The sequence below is a fragment of the Macrosteles quadrilineatus genome, unplaced genomic scaffold (assembly GCF_028750875.1).
Source record: "Macrosteles quadrilineatus isolate MER2022 unplaced genomic scaffold, UCM_ALF_1.0 Scaffold_5__1_contigs__length_97177068, whole genome shotgun sequence".
Lineage (NCBI taxonomy): Eukaryota > Metazoa > Arthropoda > Insecta > Hemiptera > Cicadellidae > Macrosteles > Macrosteles quadrilineatus.
The window spans coordinates 71,965,661-71,991,079 of NW_026542598.1; the positions used below are offsets into that span (position 1 = coordinate 71,965,661).

Genomic DNA, 25,419 nt, shown 5'->3' on the forward strand with positions numbered 1-25,419 from the left:
CTCAGTTCATAGAAAATTCACATATGTTTCTAAAATGTATACGTTAACATTATGGTTTGTTACAACAAAAACTATTATTGATTTCAGCTAAAAAACACAAAAATAATACTTCACCTCTTCAGGGACTTTGCTCTCGTAGTCTGGCATAGCGATGGTTTGTTCCAATTTTGTGATACTTTGCCTAAGGAACTCTTCCTTCTTGCTCAACTTGCTAAGCTCTTTTGCTGGATCAATCAGACCCTAAAATATAACAAATTAAATTGAATTATATCCATAAAAATATATTACCAGATCATCAACGTAAACAAAAATTCAGTTGACAGAAACATTTTATTCAGAATGCTTGAGAATATTTATACAATGGACATCACACAAAATTTAACTAGATTATGCCTTTAGGCTGGCATAGTCTACACACATGCAGCTACAATAGCTGTCTAATATAAATTAAAGTTTCCAAAAAGCTGCCATCAAGGAGAATCAAGATAATTCAAATCTGACACTCGTGCCGTGTTCAGAACTTCCCCCACCTCTATTCTAACTGGTCCTCACCACCTAATGACGCTTAGTCTTGTCATCGTGAGCTGCTTCTGTCAAATATGAATTGCATTCTATGAATTCACTTACATGAGAATGTGAATGACATTGAAATAGCAGAACGAAGAAATATACTTGGCAATAGCATTAATATTTATCTCACTCCTTATCAGCTTCAACAAAACTAGTGATGGGCGCATCCAAGAAAATGTTGGTACACAGATAATCTTGTACATGGATACATATAGTCTTGTATATGGTCACAGGTAGTTTAAGTTTAATATACAGGGTGAATTTTAAATGAGTTCCCCCCCTACTTTTTTTTACATTTCTTAAGATATCAACTTCGGACCACGTCAGATTATTGTAGTGTAGTAAGTACTTAATTTTTACTGGATAAACATTTTTGGCCGCCATCTTGGATCCGCCATATTCGATACAAAATTTTTTTTCAAATGTAAAGGTAGGGTTGTGACCCATTGTTTCAAATTAGAATTTTACGTTGATTACACTGCCGCAATTAGTTTTAAAAAATCTTGATCCGTTCTAAAGTTATGAGGACTTTTTATAACTTTATTTTTAGCCCATTTTAACATTGTGCATTTACAAACTAAGACCATAATCTCAAAATAGTGCTAGATAAAGATAAGTATACACCACCATTCATTGTCGACCTATTATTACTTGGTTATGACGGATTAATTTTTTTTCGGCCGCCATCTTGGATCTGCCATTTTGAGATGTGATAAATTAATTTAAATATGAAGGTGGTGTTGTGACCCATCATTTTGAACTACTTTTTTATGCTGAACTCAATGCCGCAATCCGTTTTTGTTTCTCAGGCTTTCTTGATGAAATATTAAAATTATCTTACTTAAATTTCCAATATTTCAAAAAACAAATATGAAAATGCAAAACAGATTGCGGCATTAAATTCAGCATAAAAAAAAAGTCTGAAATGATGGGTCACAACACCACCTTCATATTTAAATTAATTTATCACATTTCAAAATGGCAGATCCAAGATGGCGGCCAAAAAAATACATCCGTCAGAACCAAGTGATAATAAGTCAACAATGAATGGTGGTGTATACTTATCTTTATCTAGCACTATTTTGAGATTATGGTCTTAGTTTGTAAATGCACAATGTTAAAATGGGCTAAAAATAAAGTTATAAAAAGTCCTCATAACTTTAGAACGGATCAAGAACTAACTTTAAAACTAATTGCGGCATTGTAATCAGCGTGAAATTCTAGTTTGAAACAATGGGTCACAACCCTACCTTTACATTTGAAAAAAAAAATTTTGTATCCAATATGGCGGATCCAAGATGGCGGCCAAAAATGTTTATTAAGTCAAAATGAAGTACTTACTACACTACAATGATCTGACGTGGTCCGAAGTTTATATCTTAAGAAATGTAGAAAAAAGTAGGGGGGGAACTCATTTAAAATTCACCCTGTATGGACACAGATAGTCTTGTACATGTACACAGATAGTTTTGTACATGGATATAGATAGTCTTGTATATGGACACAGATGGTCTTGTACATGGACACAGATAGTTTTGTACATGGATATAGATAGTCTTGTTACGGTCACAGGTAGTTTAGTATATGGACACAAATAGTCTTGTACATGTACACAGATAGTTTTGTACATGGAGCAGATAATCTTGTATATGGACACAGATAGTTTTTATATATGGCACAGATAGTCTTGTATATCATCACAGATAGTCACTATTAATTTGATTTTAAAATACATCACTATGACAAAACACCTGTATCTAGATAGCTGTACCTTTAGGTTGATGTGGACCTCACACTTCTCTGAGATGGTGAGGATGGCACACCCAGTAGGTGGAGTGTCGCAGAACTCCAGTCTACTGCAGTACGCGAGGGTGGTGATGGCCTGAGAGAAGCGAGATAGACTCTCCTTGACACTGGGGTCACTGCACTTTATAAAAGCTGTAACATACAGATAAAACATCAAATAAACTGGTCGGATACATAGCTGAGTCATCAACAATTGACTATTTTAAATTCATTGAGTAATTGCTAAATCGGAGATGCATTCAATTATCAAGTTATAAGAGAAACAGAGATACGTAATGGCCAAATCGGTTATCTAAAAAGCAGACATACTTTCTCAAGCTATCAAACAATCAGGGATTCATTACTAACTTAACAAAATCACTAATTTCAAATTTACTTCAATAACCTGTATATATGGTGGATTCTCAAACCAAAATTGTCAATGCACAATTTCTGGCAACCTGTAACTGACAGTTTTCTGCTATTATATGTCCTTGTCCTCATCTCTCAGTACTCTTGGAGATTTTAATCAAGAGATACAATCACGCCTTCTCTTCTAAAATGCCTGGTGGTAAAATAATTCCATCAGCTAAATTTCTAGCTCTACACTAATCTTTATTTATATTCAGCTAAAAATCTTCAAGTAAATTTGTGTCACTGTGTTGATTGATTGATTGTTATTAGTTTACCCTCAGTCTTGGTGTTCTTGGGCAGTGTGTAGTCGGAGCGTGCAGACCTGACACTGTGAATCACCTTCTGTACAAACTCCATCTCTTGCTCCAGCTCAGGGTTCCTCCAGCGGTAGATACTCTGTAACCCACAACAAACAGATAATGGGCTGAATGTTTGAAACCAAGGTGGGGAAAACGAGAGAAGATATAAGATTTCACAACGAATCTACAGTAGACTCCCTCTTATCTGGACTCCTCGGGACCGAGGCCAGTCCGGATAACGGGTTTTCAGGTTAAACCGACGTCCTCAAAAACTTGTTAAAACAAATCGTTTACTGTGATATTCCACTTAAATTTAGGAGAGCATTGTATTTAGACACGTGATCACTGGTCTCAAATATTTCCCACGAGAACAGTCGTTTTAGTACCGCCCAATTCCTGCCGATCTAGTCCGGTTAAACCAATGTGTTGATAAAAATTGTCCGGTTAAAGAGATGTCATTCCCGCCGAGTGTAGTCAGGTTAAACCGATGTCCGGTTATAAGGTGTCCGGTTATAAGGTGTCCAGATAAGAGGGAGTCTACTGTAATGGCAATGGCAATAATCCAACCGCAAAGGTGGAAGTGGAAGTGTTTCTAAAAAATCAGTGTGGGTGCCTAAAGGTAATAAAACATCTAATTTGGATGATAGATTCTCAAACAAATGAAGGTTCACTGCTGGAACTGTACCTTGGAGTTGGAACTACATGTTTCATACCTCAAATGATTACATCTCCAGGTTGAAACCTCTAGCTTCTTTATATGACACACCAGACACTTGCACAAAAAAAAAAACTCAACATTTGATACCGGTCAACCAGTCAGTCGTCACAAAACTTTCAAAGGGGTTTTATCGTATCTTTACAGGAAGAGGGTTTTATATAAATGAGGTTGGGTTCTGCAACTTTAGGTAAGATTCTGTTATCTTCAGTTATGTTAGGTTAGAACCGAACGCACCTTTCAATAGTTAGGTTGAACCACAGCTTCGTGTACATGATAAATGGGAAAGGGCACTCTTTAGTTTATGTTAGGTTTGTTCCCTAATTAAATGTAAGTCAAACAATTTATATCTGTTCATTACATGATATAAATTGACTATTTTCCTGTTTGCAATACAGTACCTTCATTTGCACAGGGACAATTCCAAGTTCTTTTTGAAAAGACCCGTTTGCTTTAGGTTTAATATGAATTGCTAGAAATCTCGCCAGAATGAAAACCTAAATACTTTGATAACCAAACATATGCAGTTACCTGTTCAGGGAAGGGTGCTACGGCTATGCTGACAGCCCGGGGGATACCCGGGGGGTGTGGCAGTCTCTGGTACAGCTCTTCTGTAATGAAGGGCATGAAGGGAGCCAGCAGTCTCAGTCCACAGTCGAGCACTCTGAACAGTGTGTGTCTGTAACAGGATCACTTGTGTATAGCAACCAAGGTCCTAGATTCAAATCCAGCCAATCACCTATGTTTTTTTGCTAAGTGGTAATGCCACGATCCTTTACTCCTAGCCTCAAGTAATGTGTAAGACAGTTCTACAGGGCTATAGCCTAGAGTCTTAGGATGTAAAGGGGTAAAAACTCTCAAACATGATACATAGAGAGTGATTAATCTGTAGATAATGCTTAGCATCAAGATTAAAATTCTTTATATGATAGTATACGTTGTTCCTGTCTCATAAATTAAGGGTCAATCTTGTCCATCTCTGGCAAAAATATCAGGGTGTGGTGGATAAAATATTTTATCCATTTCAAACAAAAAATAACCAAAAACTAACAATCAATGAAACAAAAACGGAATTGATAAGAATCACAACCACAAACTACTATAACATATGATAACTATGTAATTGTCAAGTTAAGTGTAAAAGATTATTTACCTCGCAGCTTTGACAGCATCCTCATTTCCACTCGCAAACACTGGTTTGAGGCATTCCTGAAATTGAAAAAATCACAACTTAAATGTATTTTAAAGAGACAATCAAAATACAGTATTTTTTATGTAGGGCTATAAAAAGGCTGTTTAATGATGAAATATTCATTAAGATAGATGGTTTGGAGACTCCAAATGTATCACAAAATCAGTTCACAGAGTTGAAGCCCTTTTTTCTTAAAATACACATAAAATGACAAAATGTCTATGATAGCAAATACTTAGTAAAAGATTAAGGGTTTGAATTGGAAACTGGATTATGTAAGTTATGTTCATTATGGAGCACATGTAACAAATAACCTCTTGATTAGTTGATTTATTGACTGATTGTGCACATGTGGACCACCATATCTCAAGGTGTTTCAACCAAAGTGTATGTTCCTTGCACACCATGTGCTGCTTCAGAACTGATCAAACACCAGGTACCAAACTGAAACATTCTACCTATACACTTTCTGAGACACAGATGTCTAGTGTCTTGTCTACACCTCCTTGCATCAGCTCTAACTGTCATTAGATTGTTAAGATTACCAAGACCTGTATTATGTTTGAGTCCCCTCCTGTTTAGCCTCTTCCTTAAATAACCTCTTAATTTGCTTCAAGTTTGTACAACAAGCCCAAGGCCTATATGGATGAGAAAATGCAATGTTGAGGAAAACTATGAACAAATAACCAAACATCCTTTACTGATATTTATTGCACCCACATATTGGATTTGACATACCAGGTAAATATCACAGAGATCATAAAGCCAGAGGTTGTAGCAGGCCGTGGTTGCAGACGACAATTCGTAGCGTTCAAAGGCTTTGTTGCTGATTTCCACAGCTGCTGATAGTCGACTGAGCATCCACAGGTCTGTGCTGCTCTCTGACCCAACGAGCTGGAATTGATACACTTTCCCATTAAAAATATACCAAGGTCTAGGTTGGGATGATTCCAAAGTTGTGAAATTTCAATCCCAGATGTAGTCAATGAAACAAAGTGGTGTAAAATTAACTAGACAAGTTTATTACATTATTTACAAAACAATGTTACATTCAACGTGTATGATTATATTTATTCCAATGGTATAACAAGATGAAGTTTCATGAAGTTGTTATGTCACAGTGATAGCAAGAGATGATCATGATGTTAATGTGAACGAAGAAATCAATCACTATATAAAGGCCCTGAAGTTGAATCTTGTTAAAATTAAAGTGCTCAAAACAACTAGCAAGTGTGTAAAAAATTATAATCTGGAATCATTATAGAATCCTAAGTCACAAAGTATAAAGTTGTAGTGTTTAAATAGTGTACAACTCTTAATACTATTATTATTAAAAGGTTTGGGAAACAGAACTGTCCAATATGCTCATTCCTAAAATATGAATTATTTCAAAGGTAAAGTCGTACGAGTAAAATCACATATTTTAGGTTTACAATAATCTTGATACATATAGAGAATTTAAGCTAATGGTTTCTCTTTTAAGTTAAAACACAAGAAAATTTACTTACTCTGAAGGCCTGACTCCCAGAAAGCAAATAAAAACAAACATTTATGAGTCATATCAGGTAGACAACTTAAAGCACTGGGTTTTGCTACACATGTGCTTGCTATTATGTAAGTAAAAAGAATGGTAGAAAAAACACAGAGTAGTAATGAAAACTTTTAAAAACACCAATCTAGTTGTAGATTTATCGTCTTTGGGCAACTACATGTATTTTTACATGGTCATTGCTCAAGACCATGAATCTGAGAATGGAAGTCAGTGAACACTAATACTAATCCTGATAATAACTTAAATATGAACCAACCAACAGCTTTAAAAGCAATGTACAGCACAGACATGCAAAATCATAAGAATTGGGATCTTCATGCTCCAAATTTAGTTATTATTTGAACAGAATAGTTTTGTTCTTTCAATCTTAACACTGTTCCATTAGTTTGGACAAAAAATGTGATAACTGTAGGCTACTTATAAGAAAGCTTGAGGATTTTGAAAGCAAAATAAACATGAATATACAACCGAATAGGCTATGATTAGAAAAAAATATTTTGATTTAAGGACTAGTTGATCCTTATTTTAAATCTTATTAAAAAAATCCAAAACACAGCTAAGTGTTTCTTGTTTTGTACTTTTATTTAAGACTATGATTTTAAAAAATTGTTTAAGGGATTGAACCAATAATTAATATTAAAATATTTTACAAACACAAAGGATCTTAATTCGTCGGCTTAAGCGGCGGGTGTAATCACTGAATTCTCAATCTTCCAGTAAGAACCACACCAAACCGTTTTTTTTTTTTTACCAACTTGATCCGGCTTTCACCGGGAGACCGAGAAATCGGTGAAAACATAAGATACATAAATTTGAAGCAAAAAACACAAAGCAAATGTGACAAGCAAACCAAAGCATAAGTATGCTTACCGGAAATCTCCCTCTACAAGAACCACCCCCACCTTGGCGACAAGCCCGCACATGATTGGCCCACCGCGAGAGGTGCGGCAGTCGCTGTGCGTCCCATGTACCTCGCGTTACCTCAGTGTACGCAACAATGTCCGCCTCAGACAGCTGGTGGCCGTCGAGGTAACTGTGGTTGCCGAGGTAACCGTTGAGAGCCGTCCTTACACTATCCCCACCACCACCACCCCCACACACTCCGATACGAGACAGTACAGCACTTACGTCACTACCAGCCGCTATGTCACCCGTCAGGTACGTCAGCGCGAACTTGACCGCGTTCCACAGTTTGTTGCAAAAGAAACGGTAACCCTGTACCCGGAGAATGTCCAAGTTTATGTCTCTACCTGAAAGAAAATGGAGAAATTAAAGAGTGGATAGACATAAGTAACAGGCAGACTTCCCATGTATATGGTGTAACGTGGTTATTTTTGTTGATGAATTTTTAAATACAGATTCACTACACGTTAAGGGTGTAATCTAAAACACAAGCCCAGGGTTTTAAGGATTTTTAAAGTATATCGTGCTTATAAACTCAAACAGGAAAAAGTCTACTCTTGCAGAGAGAACAAAAAACATTTTTTTGTATAGTGTATAGTGTTTAGTGTTTTTGTGTTCCTTTTGCTAGGATGGACTCTTTCCAATTCAAGTAAACCTGAATCAAATCAGTACCAGCAAATTTTATAATTTTATCCTAATCAATAGAACTATCATGCTTAAAACCTGTGACTATTCTTTAAACCAACAAAACTGGTCCTTGTCTGTCTTTAGGTTAAATTCTTATTCACAAAAAGCAAGCACAAAAATAGTGTTATTTATAAAACAGCACAAAAATATAAGTAGAATTGTTTTATTACCTGCTACCTCCTGTTTTTACACAATGTTTGAAATAAGCTAAAGCCAGGTTCAAAGGTGCTGACTTGGAAAAGAAACTTCATCATTTTGAACTGACTTAGTTTTATAAAGTACAAGCAGTATGCAAGAAATAAAAAATCTTACAAATACGTAAAAACTCACCCTGTGTCATGTACGCGCAGAGAGCAAAGCGCAAAGCATCTGTGCCACACTCAGGTATACCATTGGGATAGTCTTGTTTCTGTCCGGCACGCGCCTTCTCCACCTCTTGTGGGTCAAGGTTGCTTTCCAACAGTTGGGCATATAGCTGGTCTAGAGTCGCTCCTTGTATCACGTCCATTGGGTCGATCACATTGCCCAACGATTTACTCATCTTACGGCCGTGGGCGTCTCGAACGATCGGATGAAGAAACACCTCTCTGAACATTGGCAATTATTGACTTTCCAGAATACCATAGTTTTAAACTTCATAGAAAACAGTGGGAATTGTACATTTAAAAAATCTTCATGATATAGTAAATATTTTTTACCTCTAGGACACTGTTGATTTTTAACCACTTATAGAAAAAAACTCTAATACTTTAACTACTTTGCTTATCAGACAGCAAATTAAAATTCTCTAAAGACACTACGACCAACTGTATTTAACCAGCTGGCTATCCTCCTATTTTTAGACAAGCATTTTTGGATGGCCATTAAACTATTTGAATTTTTTTTTGTCCTTACTTGAAAGGTAGCTTGTTGAGCAATCTTTGGCCAAAGAACACCATTCTGGCAACCCAGAAGAAGATGATGTCATGTCCCGTTTCCAACAGAGATCCTGGGTAAAAGGCACGCAGCTCATCTGTCTGTGAAAAACAAAATATCTATATCTTTTACAAGACTGGCAAAGGTTGTACAGAATTCATCATTGAGCAAAAGTTCTAGATGATATGTTTAACTTATTAATTACAGAATCAAGGAATGTCAGTGACTTGGGTGATTGGGCAAAAGAACGCTCTCCCAATGGTCATAAAAAAATAATTTACTAGACTTACATCATCGGGCCAGCCAAATATGGAGAAGGGGAAGAGGCCAGAAGAAAACCACGTGTCCAGCACGTCAGCATCCTGCCTCAACTTAACCTTGTCTACGGAGACATTGAACTTGGCTGCAGCCTTTTGTAAAGCTTCCTCCTCACTGCGGCCAGTTACCCAGTAGTCGTTGTCTGTGTCCTGAAAACATTAAGTTGTAGTTACACATTGTTTCCTTACAAAGGGATGAAAAAAATTCAAATATTTATAAATTAGTTAATAGGCCTACACTGTTTATTTACTACTGGCATTTTTGAAAATTGTATAGGCCTAGCTTTTATTGGTATTTTGTCGTATCTGTAAGAATTTTTATATTTTAAGAATCAATTTTTAGCACATTCCTCTTCATTAAATTGATTGCATTGAAGCAATTTTTTAAATTAATGAGTTATCAAAAAGTCATGGGCTGTGATGGAGGCAATTTGATGTTGTTTTATTCTAAAATGTATACTACCAATGTATGTCAACACTTACATTGCCTGGTTTGACAGAAGGATCGTCAATTGTGACGAAATAAGCAGGGATACGATGTCCCCACCATAGCTGTCTGGATACACACCAGTCCCTGTGGAAAAACATTAAATAATAATGACAAGTCCTAGGTTCTCCAGAGTAATGCCAATGGGAGTTAGTATAAAGTGGCATGTCACTGACCAGTAGCTATTAAATCATTTTTGAAACTGTGCTGCAGGTATGCAATGAATTTAAGGAACGGGTTTGATTACCTGCCCAAAAAGCATGGGTTTGTACGCCTTGCCCAAAGAATTTGAATAGCACTCTTTCATCTCCTATAAAAAACGTCAATCAGTGTAAACAAAAAAGGAAATTGAATAACAAGCTAAACTTTGTTACAAATTATTTAAATATTGTCTGTGACTCAATGCCACATGTAGTAGGCTAAACTGTCTCTAAGAACAGACAAAATTTATATATAAATATACAGTAATATCAACAGTTATCAAGAGTTTTTGTATAATTTTTAATCCTATAAAGAAAGAAAACTGATTAGATATAAATACAATACCATAGTTGTTTACCATAAAGTATGACAATTCTGTGGTTGAAGCGAGTTTTAACTTTGAATATCTTAGATTGACAAAAACAAAAACCCAAGTACCTGATGTTGTCCATCCAGTGGAACCATGTCTTGGTATGATACTCGGGAATAATCTTGAGCTCTCCCGTTACAACTGCCTCTTTTGCTTTCCGAGCCATCTCATCACACTTAATGTACCTGAAAACTAGGGATGGTCAAGTCTCGAAATTTCGGGAAATTTTTGGGAAATTTTAAATCTCGTTACACGAGACGAGATTTTTTTTTGGCCGAGATTTTTATCGAGACGAGAATAAAAAAAAAAAAAAAAAGATTTAAAACGCCTGCAGAAAGTCAATGCAATACCCGCAATACAGGAGCGTGTTGTAGTTGCGTTTCCTTTGCGAAGGCGTTCTTATTTAATTAATTCTTTAAATGTAAATATTACTTTAATTATTTTAATAATATTACTTTAATAACATTTGAGAAGTTTTGTTAAATGTAAGCAGTGTGAGGAATGTTTATTACTATAAAAAGTCAAAACAAGTACCTAACTATTTTATAAAAATTAATATTGCTTTTTATGATTTATTTTATTTTAGGATAAGTTGAACTCTATCCTAACTGATATCACTATGTTTCCTATACTCTGATTATCGAAAGAATGTGCCTTGCGGAGCGGCCGTGTGACGACCGAGTTTAGCTACAAACATTCTATTTCACAAACTTGTGGAAACGTAACACAGAAGGTTAGAAATTTCTAATAAACTGTGTTCAAATAGTCAGTTAAATAAGTTTTCAGCGCATGTTTTAAATATTTTTTATCTTAGACATTAGACATTATTTATTTGCACATAACATTCTTTTAAATGTGATAACATATAGAACAGGTGCATTGTCAAAATCGAGCCTAGACTAGAAAAATACAAAGTACAAAGTAACAGGAAAAAATACCTAGCCAAATAATGTTAATACAGTACAGTAGTTAAGCAAATTAAAAACAAGAAATTAACTCAAGGGATGGTTATAAAATTCTTCTATTTTATAAAACGCACGTTCAAGGAGTCCATTTTTCAATGTTTCTTGAAACTTGTTTGAACTCATTATTTTATAATATACCGGTAGCTTATTATACATTTTTAAACCTGCATACAAAGGACTTTTTTCAAATAAGGTCAAACGGTGATTTGGTAATCTGAAAATTGTTTCGTTTCTTGTACTATAGTTGTGTGTGAATTTGAATGAATCCGGGAGGTTATTTTTTATATTGTGTATGTAGTTTAATAATTCAAATATGTATAGTCCTGTGAGTGTTTGGATTTTTAAATTTTGAAAATGTAATTTACAAGGACTTCTGGGGTGGGAATTAGTCATAATTCGGATGATTCTTTTCTGAAGTCTGAAAATAGTTTTGAAAAATATTTTCTCAGAGCCTGAAAATTAATTTGAAAATAGAAAATAGTTCTTATTCCGTTGAATTAATATTTATAGTTATATTTGTAAAAACACAAATTTGCAAAATTTTAATTCCGATTCGTGTTTTTACACATATAACTACAAATATTTATTCATCGGAATAAGATACAAAATATTTAAAACATGCTCTTAAAACGTGCTTAACTGATTATTTAAACACCGTTTATTAGAAATTTCTAACCTTCTGTGTTACGTTCCCACAAGTTTGTGAAACAGAAGGTTTATACTAAAACTCGCTCACCGCACGGCCGCTCCGCAAGGTACATTCTTTCGATAATCAGAGTATAATCGTAGGCATTTTTAATAAGTTAGGCGTGATTAGTAAAAAAATGTTATGCTGATGTTTTTTAATAAAAGATTGTAAATATTCTTGCCTATTATCATTATTTTTGTATTTAAACAGTCATCTAACAATGTTACAAAATCAGGTAAAAATTTTGAACGTGCATTTCCCGTTGTGTATGAGAAGGGAAATCCCGTCTCGATCTTGTCTCGAAAGTTTATGAGAAATAAAAAATCTCGTCTCGTCTCGTCTCGAACTAAAAATCCAATCTCGTCCATCCCTACTGAAAACCCAAATTTGGTATGTAAATATGTTATTTTTACATTGTGTCATTTCATTAAAGTATACTGTCTCTCATTTGGGCACCAGGTGAGGTCGTAGAATATATAAAAAAAACATATCTAAGCATCTCTACTTTTTTTAATAAAATAACAAAGAAGGAACTGCAACTGATATACCACTAACTCACCTTGAGAGTGTTCTTTTGTTGTGTATCTATTGGCCCTTCGACTATTATTTTCTCCGGTAAGCTAGTTGAACTCTATTCCTTTAAAAAATCCCTGTAATTGAATATTGAATATAGACGTTTGAGTATGTATTGAATATCCTCCAAAAAGCTCTGAGAAAATATTTTGCCTGAACTTCAACACATACCATTGTGACTTGATGAGAGGTTCAACAACATCCTTGGATCTACTACAGATTGGCACCACCATTGGATTATCCTTGGTTTCCCTGTAGAGTCCTTTCTCCTTCAGAGCCGCTGTCACTGCTTTCCTGGCCTCGAACCTTTTCATTCCCTGTAGCAAAGTGTGAAATGTTGTGAATCAACACTAGAGATATGCGAGCAGCTCGATTTACAAAAAAGCATAGCCTAAAAAAATGGAGTAATCGAGCACCAAGTTAAAAGGTTTAGCTGAGCTGCCTTTTTCCAAAAGCTTGGCTCAAAAGTTGAAAAAAAAAACTCTAATGGGCAATAATTTTTTTATAATATATTCAAAAATTTAGTTTCCAAGCAAACGGCTAGTATAAAATGTTTTCAGGAGTGGAGCATTGGCATTGACCCATTCCTAAAATATATTGGTACATATTTTTGTTGGAACATAGTAGCAGTAAATTTAAATTTTGTTGAGTTTATAATAATCATGATACTAGTAGGCTACTAAAGAAAATAGAATTTATATACCTTCACCAGTGGTTTTGTGTTTCTCTTTAAAGTTACAGTATACTAATATAGGTTTAAATTACCTGTTTTCTGTCAAAACGATCAGTTTAGTAGTATGATGACTACAGCTGTTTCGTGCTTAAAAAATAGCACATCTTCAGGTCTAGAATGTCTTGCTAATCCCTCATGTAGAGTTCGTCAAAAATATAAACAAATAAATAAACGGGACACACATACGGATACGACACACACGAAAATACATTTAATAAACTGGTCGACCAGACGCTGATTCACGAGACACGGCGCCGGTGGAAGGTAAGTCGCGACTGTCACGTGTCGGCAGCGTTGACCCCTACCCCTGTGTTATCCTTATCTCGCTCTTTTCTTGTCTGCTTACTGGTGATATGGATGGCGGTGTTATAAATAATGTTGGATTCAAATGACAATTTCTCGTTCAGGATGTTTTGTGGTTGACTTTTTGATGCTTTATAAATTTTGAATTCTTCAACAGTGTCCATGTAATGCCCTTTGTTGCAAAAATGTAATACTTCTAAGTTATTATGTATGTTGGTGTAATTGTGGTTGGAGGATATAAGATGGTTTGCGTAGGCTGATTTTGAGTTTTTCTTCGGTATGTGTTCTTTAAACCTTGTGGAAAATGATCTTACTGTCTGACCTATATAAAAATTAGGACAATCATCACATATCAATTTGTAAATTCCAGTTTTATTAATTTTATCAGAATCTGGTTTAGTTCTCTCAGTGATTATGTTTGAAAGTTTGTTCTTTGTTTTGAAAGATACTACGACATCTCTTTTTGCAAGTTCGTTTGTTAAGGTGTGGTTTAACACAACACCATAATCTGCACTGATGTATCTTTTGTTGCCTTGTGGTTGGTTCTTGGTTTTATTCTGTTGTTTATTAATCAGTTTATCGATTAGGGAACTGTTGTAACCATTGGCGACTGCAGTCAACGCTGCCGACACGTGACAGTCGCAACTTACCTTCCACCGGCGCCGTGTCTCGTGAATCAGCGTCTGGTCGACCAGTTTATTAAATGTATTTTCGTGTGTGTCGTATCCGTATGTGTGTCCCGTTTATTTATTTGTTTATATTTTTGACGAACTCTACATGAGGGATTAGCAAGACATTCTAGACCTGAAGATGTGCTATTTTTTAAGCACGAAACAGCTGTAGTCATCATACTACTAAACTGATCGTTTTGACAGAAAACAGGTAATTTAAACCTATATTAGTTTATTCAGACGATCTAGAGGCCATTCCATCATGAAGTTACAGTATACAAGAATGTACTTACTCTAAAGGCCTTACTCCCAGAAAGCAAAAAAAAAAAAGTCATTGAAGTCATTTTTAGTCATTGCAGTCAAATATAATATTGAAGGCACTGGGTTTTAAACTAGCTAACAGCCATTTTTAGTCATTGCAGTCAAATATAATATTGAAGGCACTGGGTTTTAAACTAGCTAACAGCCATTTTTAGTCATTGCAGGCAAATATAATATTGAAGGCACTGGGTTTTAAACTAGCTAACAGCCATTTTTAGTCATTGCAGTCAAATATAATATTGAAGGCACTGGGTTTTAAACTAGCTAACAGTCATTTTTAGTCATTGCAGTCAAATATAATATTGAAGGCACTGGGTTTTAAACTAGCTAACAGCCATTTTTAGTCATTGCAGTCAAATATAATATTGAAGGCACTGGGTTTTAAACTAGCTAACAGTCATTTTTAGTCATTGCAGTCAAATATAATATTGAAGGCACTGGGTTTTAAACTAGCTAACAGCCATTTTTAGTCATTGCAGTCAAATATAATATTAAAGGCACTGGGTTTTAAACTAGCTAACAGCCACACCTGTGTTTTGATATGGAGTGATTAAAAAGAACGGTAGAAAACACTGAATAGTAATCAGAGCTTTTTTAACCATTAATCCTGACTTAGATTTGTCTTCTTTGGGCAATGCCTAAGTCAAAATGTGTCATAGATGTGGTTGCTGAAGAAACTTGAATACAGTATCCAATCATAACTTATAACTTAATTTTAACCACCTAGAATTTTTTTACTGGTCCTAGAGATGTAAAACACTCACATTGAACTCTTTACAATCGCCGACAATCACTCCGTCCTCGTTGATGACTGTTAGGAATGGAAGGTCATGTCGCTTCCCTACCTCATAATCATTATGATCATGAGCTGGAGTGATTTTAACAGCACCTAACCAAAACAGAAAGAAAATACTTGTTAAAGGGTAGGCCAATATGTTAGGAGACAATGACATATTATTTGTTTGTATGTATGAATACAATATTTTATTTTCATTTTTGGTAATGTCAAGTGAAATCTTTTTTAACTTTGACAAAAAGTAAAAAAGTAGTATCTCAACAATACTAACTAACAAAAATTCTGTGTGAAGGCCTAGTATTAGTATTTATTCCCCCTTTTCCTTTTTTCTTAATTTACCGAAAAAATTCACAGACTTCTTACAATTTTTTGTTATTTTGCACCAAGTGTGGGGCAACCCCAAAGTGCGGAGCTCTGTGCGGCCGCACCTTTCTCACATGCCTAAGGCCAGCTCTGGCTACACTGATAGCTCTGCATCAATGCTAAAATTAATACTCCTCTGATAAGTTAAATTTAGGGATGGACGGGTCCCGAAATTTCGGGAATTTTTCGGGAAAAAAATATTCCCGATTATCGGGACGGGATAACATTTGATTCGGGAATTTTTCGGGACGGGATTTGGTCCGATCGTCGGCGATTTTGCCGCTTCGCGAGTGCCGATGACGCCGCTATTGCGAGCGATAGGTCCGCGAACGCAGGAGACGAAGTCATTTCGACGATTGCGCCGTGACCGCGATTCATGGACCGACGATCGCAACGTGACCACGAGTCATAACAACGATCGCGCCGTGACCACGAGTCATACCGACGATCACGCCGTGACCGCGAGTCATACCGACGATCGCGCCGTGACCGCGAAGTCCTACCGACGATCGCGCCGTGACCGCGAGTCATACCGACGATCACCCCGTGATTGCTGACTCATACTGACGATCGCACCGTGATCGCGAAGACATACCGACGATCATGCCGTGACCGCGGAGTCATACCGACGATTGCGCCGTGACCGCGAGTCATACCGACGATCATGTCGTGACCGCGAGTCATACCGACGATCACCCCGTGATTGCGGAGTCATACTGACGATCGCACCGTGATCGCGGAGTCATACCGACGATCATGCCGTGATCGCGGAGTCATACCGACGATCATGCCGTGACCGCGGAGTCATACCGACGATCGCGCCGTGACCGCGGAGTCATACCGACGATCATGCCGTGACCGCGAGTCATACCGACGATCACCCCGTGACCGCGGAGTCATACCGACGATCATGCCGTGACCGCGGAGTCATACCGACGATCGCGTCGTGACCGCGGGGTCATACCGACGATCATGCCGTGACCGCGAGTCATACCGACGATCACCCCGTGACCGCGAGTCATACCGACGATCACCCCGTGATTGCGGAGTCATACTGACGATCGCACCGTGATCGCGGAGTCATACCGACGATCGCACCGTGATCGCGGAGTCATACCGACGATCACCCCGTGACCGCGGAGTCATACCGACGATCACCCCGTGACCGCGGAGTCATACCGACGATCACCCCGTGACCGCGGAGTCATACCGACGATCATGCCGTGACCGCGAGTCATACCGACGATCATGCCGTGACCGCGAAGTCATACCGACGATCGCGCCGTGACCATGAGTCATACTGACGATCATGCCGTGACCGCGAGTCATCCCGACGATCACCCCGTGACCGCGGTCATTTTGACGATCGCACCGTGACCGCCAGTCATTTCGACTGTAAATTGTTACCCATTTTTTGGGTTTTTTATAGATCAGTGCCACAAACGGTAAAAATTGATTTCGTATGTCTTTTTTGGTTAACTGCAATACTCAAGACTTTCTTTCTATGCACAGAAAAAAATCCCGTCCCGTCCCGTCCCGAAAATTGGGAAGGAAATAAAAATCCCGTCCCGTCCCGTCCCGAACTAAAAATTAAATCCCGTCCATCCCTAGTTAAATTACCAGTATAACCCAGCATTACATTGAATGCTGAAATGATCAACAAACCTGTCCCAAAAGACATGTCAACAAAGTCGTCTGCTACGATGGGCAAGGTTCGGTCGCAGAAGGGATGAGTGACCTTGCGTCCATGAAGGTGAGCGTAGCGTGAGTCTTGTGGGTGAACTGCTACAGCTACGTCTCCTAACATAGTCTCTATCCTGGTAGTAGCAACTACGATCTGCAAAGTACACAGTAGGCCTACAGGTTACACAATGCGGTGTTAAAGATACAAGTAAACCATGTTGTTAAAATTACTGAGGGTATTTCTTATCCCCATAGGTAAAAATCTAATCCTGTTGAGGAGAGACTGTATCTAGCAATTATCATTTACTCGTGATGGAAAATTAATTACATAAATGAAATCCAATTATCTTGACCGACAATGAATCTTGTTAGCAAACATAGGATACCTATTGTCCTTCACCCTTTGGATAACAATTCTGAGAGGTGGTCTAAACTTGTACCCAGTAAAGAGAGAAAGCTATAGGCACTTTCCCCAATGAGCATTGTAGTGGTGTGTTATACACTGTATCTCAAATCTGCATATTCCAAAGAAAAGAATTAAATTCAAAGTTCTATTTGTTGAGTTCAATAATTGAATTTTGAAACTCAAAGTGGTTGTAGACCACCTAATAAGCCTGATAATACCTCTTCATCCGATCCCTCCACTTTGTAAGCAAACGACACAATGACACCAAACTCCACAGGCTCATTGTATCCTGGGATGTTCAACAGAGTGCGTCCTGGAATCTCCTTCTTGTCAACCTACAAACATAAATGACGATTGTTAAGTAGGTACTTATTGCGATGTAGATAATATTAAAATGACCTCTTGCAAAGGAGGGAAAATATACTAATAATAGATAAATTACAAGAGATATAAATGACACCTAAGCTGGCACTTGGCCGATCGCTACTAGCATCTAGTTCAAAAACTTCATGTGCCGTAATGCGGGTTGTGTCAACTGTATAGAAATATTTAAAAAAGTATGGAACTCCTTACATTCTAATACAGTATCTTCAGTGGCTAACTACATTTTTCTGAATGTCTAAAACAGGATATATAAGGATGAAGTTTAATAGAAGTGGTTCAGTTAATTTACATTCACTGGAGCAGCTAATCCAAAATTACAACACAACAAAAATTTTTTAGCGATCCCTGTTCACTTCATTTATGAGTTGAATGGGTTGTTTCTCCACAGCACAACATTCATACAACAAAAACATGAGGGAACTTATTCAAGAAAGATTAGGACTTAGGGCCTACCTCAATATCAGAAATAGCAGATTTCAGTGAACAAGACCAGTTGACGAGACGGTTGCTTCGGTAAATGTCACCGTCGTCATGCAGCCGGACAAACGCCTCCACGACTGCACGACACAGCTTGGGGTCCATTGTGTACGCTGCACGATCCCAATCCAGGGAACTGCCTAGCCGCCGCAACTGCTCGTAGATGTGGTCTCCTTTTCTGCGATCAATGATTTTAGGTTAAAATTGAAGGTTATGGGTATGGACAGTTAAAATAGCTTTCTACCTAAAATACAAACTTAAGGCTTATAACTCAGTTTTTTTTAACTATTCTGAAGTAGGTATAGTTTATGTTAGATAATTAATAAATGGTATCAGCAATCTGACACATAAATTCTCCCATTTGCTTAACCACCTACGGTATTTCTTATCAAACAAAACTAAAAATAACACATATATTGATGGGAAAATTTCTATGACATTATGACTTACTCCCTCTTCCAGGCCCAGACTTTGTCAATAAACTTGTCTCTGCCAAGGTCATGTCTTGTCTTCTTCTCCTCTCTCCAAAGCTTCTTCTCCACGACGACCTGAGTTGCAATGCCTGCATGGTCACATCCAGGATTCCACAGAGTTGTTCGTCCTTTCATTCTGTGCCTGTAACAACAAAGTCTATTTCTAAATTATCGATAACAAACAGTCTTCCAGTAGTTTAAACCTGTTTAAAAGGCATTTGTTTCTCGAATTCCTTTAAATTGTACTAAATATGATCCTTAAGCGTCACGCAAAACATTTGACTAATGTGCAATAAGAGATTGCCTTGCAATTAATTTATAACCAAACATGTCAAATGCAAATTTAACCTCTTTCAAGTTTTACCTAATCCAAATAGTGTTGAATTAGTTAGTTTACAAATATTGGTTCAACGATACTGTATCGTACACTCTTACCATCTAGTGATGCAATCTTCAACTGCGTTGGTGAGAGCATGCCCAAGATGTAACAGCCCTGTCACGTTGGGAGGAGGGATGACCATGACAAACGTGCCATTTGGGTTGGGCTCCAAAATACTGTTACGCTGCAACCTCATTTATCATTAACACAATTTACCCAATTAATATAATTTATTTAGCCCCACATTAAATATGTTTAAAAGTTCCAACCAATCATGGTATCCATATGTACCGTATTTAATGAAAAGATATTTTTGCTATTTTTTTTTAGGTTATAATAAAGGAGAGTTAAGACGAATTGTCTGAATTTATTGACAAATTTCACCAGTCCTTAAACTATGAGCCTCCAACAGGGACACAAAAGAAGTGTTTTACAGTAGAACCTCTTTTATCCGAACTAATTGGGACCGGGGGTTCGGATTACAGAACATATTGTTGTATTTACATAAAAATTACTAGGGAAAAGTGAAAAATGCTTTATAAAGTAAAATAAATTGTTTATTTAATACAATAGTAAACAGGGAATAAACAGTACTGTACATTACAATAGAAACAACTACGCTATGTATACCAATAAATACAGTATCCAATAAAGAACTACTGTACTGTATATAGAGTACAGCAATGAGGCGTTCGGATTAGTGGACGTTCGGATTACGAGGGTTCGGATTAAAGAGGTTCCACTGTATATAGTTTAAGTTCAAACATAGTTGAAAAAGTAAACAACTACCGTATGGTATGCGTTTTCAGAAGCTAATAATGATTACCACAAACATGTGAACTATAGCATGATCCACATATCTATGAGTATATCCAGGAAGGTCCCAGAGGGCGCACGGCCGAGAGTATTTTTTTTTATACCTAGTCTATCTAAAAATAAAAAAAAAATAAATAGTCACAGTTGATAAAAAAAACTCCAAAGCATTGTGATTCTGAAGTTCATAAGAAGAAATAATTGTTACGAAATCTAAACTATTTTTCAGAATTACGTATCAATTTCGTTTCAAAATTGGTAACGAACATTGGTTATACGGGAGTAGGCTGTAGGGATGTTGACGTTTACGAGCGCCCAAGGAGTACGCATCGTATTGCCACTGCACTGCCACTATGCTGGTTTGGGCTCGGCACTACTGATCAGAGTGATTAGGGGCGCATGCGTGCTAGACATTGTTACTACCCTTACCTCACAAAACAAAAGTTATTAACTAATCTTTTGATTAGTTTACAACAATCTGCAGGATCAAGTTAATAAGTTGTGTTGAATATTAATACAACGATGAATTTACCATTAAAATTAACCAAAAATATTAATCTCAGTTTGCATTAGAAAAATTCAATACCCTCCAAAGCACCAATAATGCTGTCATTTTCTCCTCAGACCTAAGGATCGACGGTTGGCCGGAATATTTCTCTGTTTTGCTTTGGAAATATATAACCTAGATCACAGATAATATAACCCCTACTACAGATATCTGGCTGAGGCCGCTAGGCCGCTGCGGCTGAGGGACGTGCGGGGAGGGAGGAAATAGTTACATTTTTACTCGCAAGGTGTCGTGAGCGTCCTCGGTGCGGTGCAGCGCTGTGCCGTTGCCGTGCCCGTAGCCGTAGCTTACGTTGTCTGACGTGTTGTCACGTCACTCTACTACCGCGTCAGTGCTGGAGAATATCGGTACAAACATCTAGCTTGCTCTTGCTGATAACAAGACGACAACTGAATAGAAATATTGTGTTCACTAATCTCTCTACATGACACTTCATTATGTCCTAAGTTTCAGTCTTAATTTAATTGCAATTGTCAGTCTTTGTTCCATTGCACAGCTTAGGTGGATTTAGGTTTCGCATTATTATTATTATTATTATTGGAGGTTCTTTCTTGTAATTACAGTAATTTGGTGGGCTAATGAAAAATTGGAAGGTATAATATCTGAGATAGCACGGTTGATTGTTATTCACTTAATAATTTATGTGATTGATTACATTATCTTTGAGTAGACTGACCGTCATTCGTTTTGAAATAATGCCGGTTATACTTTACAATTGCTCGGATTCGAGCAACTGGTGTACTAGTTGTTTATAATAATTTAATAAAGGTTTTTACTTTTTATGCTTACATATTAAATAGTGGAGAATTCAAACGTTGTTGAGTGCACAGTTACATTTTTACTCGCAAGGTGTCGTGAGCGTCCTCGGTGCGGTGCAGCGCTGTGCCGTTGCCGTGCCCGTAGCCGTAGCTTACGTTGTCTGACGTGTTGTCACGTCACTCTACTACCGCGTCAGTGCTGGAGAATATCGGTACAAACATCTAGCTTGCTCTTGCTGATAACAAGACGACAACTGAATAGAAATATTGTGTTCACTAATCTCTCTACATGACACTTCATTATGTCCTAAGTTTCAGTCTTAATTTAATTGCAATTGTCAGTCTTTGTTCCATTGCACAGCTTAGGTGGATTTAGGTTTCGCATTATTATTATTATTATTATTGGAGGTTCTTTCTTGTAATTACAGTAATTTGGTGGGCTAATGAAAAATTGGAAGGTATAATATCTGAGATAGCACGGTTGATTGTTATTCACTTAATAATTTATGTGATTGATTACATTATCTTTGAGTAGACTGACCGTCATTCGTTTTGAAATAATGCCGGTTATACTTTACAATTGCTCGGATTCGAGCAACTGGTGTACTAGTTGTTTATAATAATTTAATAAAGGTTTTTACTTTTTATGCTTACATATTAAATAGTGGAGAATTCAAACGTTGTTGAGTGCACAGGTGTACTGCGATTGGGGTTTAATATATTTGGACTTGTCTATATAAATAAAATTACAGTTTTGTCTGTACATTGCTTAGAATCATGCAATTTTTGGTTATTTATTATTAGCTTACGAAAAAGGTTCCCACTCATTGACGATTGATGGCACTTCAAGGACAGTTGTGTAAAGTGCAAAGTAAAAAAATCACAACTGCAGTGGGTGATCGTGGATGTTGCTTCGGATCTTGGAATATATTTCTGATTTAACTGTGATCGTAACATAGGTTTAACTTACAGATGTAGCTAAACTCGCTTTTCCAATGTGTCACTTTTGGTTTCTACTTACTTACATTTCGACAACGATATCGGTACTTTCCCTACTTAGGAAGTAAAACTACAAACGTCCAAAACCCCAGATTTGTGCGTTTTTTGTCACATTTCCTCCGAATGTTTGCTAGATATGTGTACCGATTATCGTTTACAGATTACGTAATCTTTTCAATAAGAAACCTTTGTTTGGATGAAGGTGGTTTCTTCAAACTGTCATTAATATGTTAACATTAAAAATTGCTTAAAATAATGCTATTAATGGGAAATAACTTTTATTTTCGAAAACTTAAACAAATTTTAAACCAAGGCAGATTAATAACTTCGGTACTGCACCACATCAAGTGAAAGTTTTTTTGAGCAAACCATAGTGAGTTATTAAAGCTTTACGTTGTTACCGTTACATGTTACATGTTTTGTGGCCTGTGTATTTATTTATTTATATATTTGCCAACGGATTAACACCTATAATACAGTTTGATTAGAAGGACAGTTTGAATTGGTCGTAAGTATTATAGTTATTTTCTTAAATGTAAACGTTGGTTTTTGGTAATGCAACTTTTCCTTAGAACCGGTGGTAGCAGTAGGCCTAACAATCATTTTTACGTACAAACAAATCACTATTTACAACGTTGTTTACAACTAGGCCTATAGTTATCGTTAGTGCGGCGCCTTACTTCTTATTAAATTTAATTGATGTCTTACTGTATAATTTTTGCGTTTTCTGTCTGTACTCCAAAATGTTAGTTTATGCTATGAAAATGATAAAACATTAGTGAAAGATTTTTTTAGCAAACCATCATGAATTTTTAAAGCTTGGCGTTATCAAACGTATGTTTTGTGGACTGTGTATTTATTTACTTACGGTATTTATATATTTTCCAACGGATTTACACCAATTTTACAGTTTGATTAGGCCTAAAAACTATTATCATAAAATTTGATGGCACTATCAAAACTTTCAAAAAAATATTTTGTTTGTAATTTGCTTTGGTTAAAGCGTAGCAAATCCCCTAATTCAAATCTGTATTTGTGTGTGTATGTCTGTTGGTAACGCATTAATGACCTTATTTCTCAGTGTTTCATGGAAAAGACAAGAGCACCTTTGTTAATGAAAATTTCAACCCGAATAAAGTGTGCAGAAGTGAGGTTGAGGTAGGATTTTAACTACTTTTAACCAGTGTGAAAAGTAACTTTCGATTACAGACCTACCATAGGGCTATGCGTCATAGATGTATAAAGCAATTCCTTTTATCATTAGATATAAAATATGGACAAACACGATCGGGTGACATTTAATTGCGAAGCATTAGTTTTGGCTTTGAAACTGTCAGATATTGTATTTTCGAAGGTTTATATGTATTCTTTTACAGTAATAGTTTTGCCAGCATATCTGGAAAAATGCACACTAAATATGCAAACCAACTCCTGTTCTGAATATAAGGTTTCAACTTACTACTAGATTCCCGTACGTAGAACGGGCAAACAGCTAGTCCAAAATAAAAATAGTTTTCTTTGTTGCTTTCTATGAGAATAGTGTGACACTATTTTAAATCATGACTATTACAGAATATTGTGATTTTTCTAACCTACAAAACAGTTGGTGAAAGTAAACATCTGCTTTTAATGACATTTATTTGTTAACATTGTAGTTCTAAAAGTCTGACCTTGGACTTTTTTAAACCCTTTGCGGTGGAGCTCTTTTGACGTATCTGCACCAAACTTCACATAAACTATCCTTAAATAATGCTTAATAATGCCAGAAAGTTTCATTATCAATTATCAATTATCAATTAGTTAAGATGGGGACGCCACTATGTGCGTATTTTAACCCAAATATGAGTGAAGGATGAGTGTAGGATGAGTGGCGCGATCTTGTAGTCTTGTTAGTGACTAAGGCCGACATGTTCCTTAGACACAGCTGTTAATTAATAGCCCATACAGCTAATGGCAACTAAGGGACCTACAGTTTATAGTGGAATCCGAACCACATTTTTCCTTGTAATTTACGAATTGGTCTAATTATCAGGATAGTACTGCGGATAGTCGTAGTACTCACTAGTGCGGACGTTAATCCACACCAGGGAGCATCGCATCCACAGTGCATCCCTATAAATATCCACAATTCGTGACCTCCTAGTAGCTGGATTACAGGACGACGCCACCCGTCCCAGTCATTACAAGCTGTCTAGCGATTTCGGAGTCCATAGGGCACATACATACATAAATACTTTGCCAAGAAATTGTTCAATCAATTTTTTTTTTGTTTTTTGTTTTAGAAGTAGAGTTTTAAAGATGAATAAAGTATGGACTGCTGCTTAGAAATGTTGCAAGAAACCCGTTTATTTTGTTCAACACATAAAATTTGTTTAATCTAGCAACAGAAGCTCTAAACGAAATTATGTATTACAATGGTGATACTGTACACGTATAGTTAAACAATTATTTTTTGTTAATCAAACAATTAAAGTTTACACGTTTAAATTGTACGTTAACTTGAAATATAAAGTTAGGCTGTAAGTCTCTTTTACTTAAAAATACAAACTCTCACGAACTGTTTAAGCTAAACTTTGGAACTTTTTTTAACAAAGTCGTATTAAACCCAATTACAATGGAAAAACACTATCACTGATGTTATACAGTAGGCTAATGCTAA

General features: G+C 36.6%; 1 protein-coding gene across 1 annotated transcript in view; it reads right to left on the minus strand.

The window, feature by feature from the left end:
• Positions 1-25,419, minus strand: part of LOC128994377 (valine--tRNA ligase) — a 34,186-nt gene that overhangs the window by 1,119 nt on the left and 7,648 nt on the right. Inside the window, exons 3-21 of the mRNA XM_054418913.1 lie at positions 19,679-19,806; positions 19,221-19,385; positions 18,747-18,948; positions 18,128-18,244; positions 17,486-17,657; positions 15,426-15,550; positions 12,805-12,950; positions 10,476-10,592; positions 9,833-9,923; positions 9,323-9,499; positions 9,012-9,133; positions 8,448-8,704; positions 7,656-7,777; positions 5,714-5,869; positions 4,937-4,992; positions 4,315-4,462; positions 3,045-3,165; positions 2,342-2,508; positions 115-240 (exon numbers count right to left, since the gene is read on the minus strand). Of these exons, the coding sequence (XP_054274888.1) occupies positions 115-240; positions 2,342-2,508; positions 3,045-3,165; positions 4,315-4,462; positions 4,937-4,992; positions 5,714-5,869; positions 7,656-7,777; positions 8,448-8,704; positions 9,012-9,133; positions 9,323-9,499; positions 9,833-9,923; positions 10,476-10,592; positions 12,805-12,950; positions 15,426-15,550; positions 17,486-17,657; positions 18,128-18,244; positions 18,747-18,948; positions 19,221-19,385; positions 19,679-19,806 (2,715 nt within the window). The remainder of the gene's footprint in view (positions 1-114; positions 241-2,341; positions 2,509-3,044; positions 3,166-4,314; positions 4,463-4,936; positions 4,993-5,713; positions 5,870-7,655; positions 7,778-8,447; positions 8,705-9,011; positions 9,134-9,322; positions 9,500-9,832; positions 9,924-10,475; positions 10,593-12,804; positions 12,951-15,425; positions 15,551-17,485; positions 17,658-18,127; positions 18,245-18,746; positions 18,949-19,220; positions 19,386-19,678; positions 19,807-25,419) is intronic.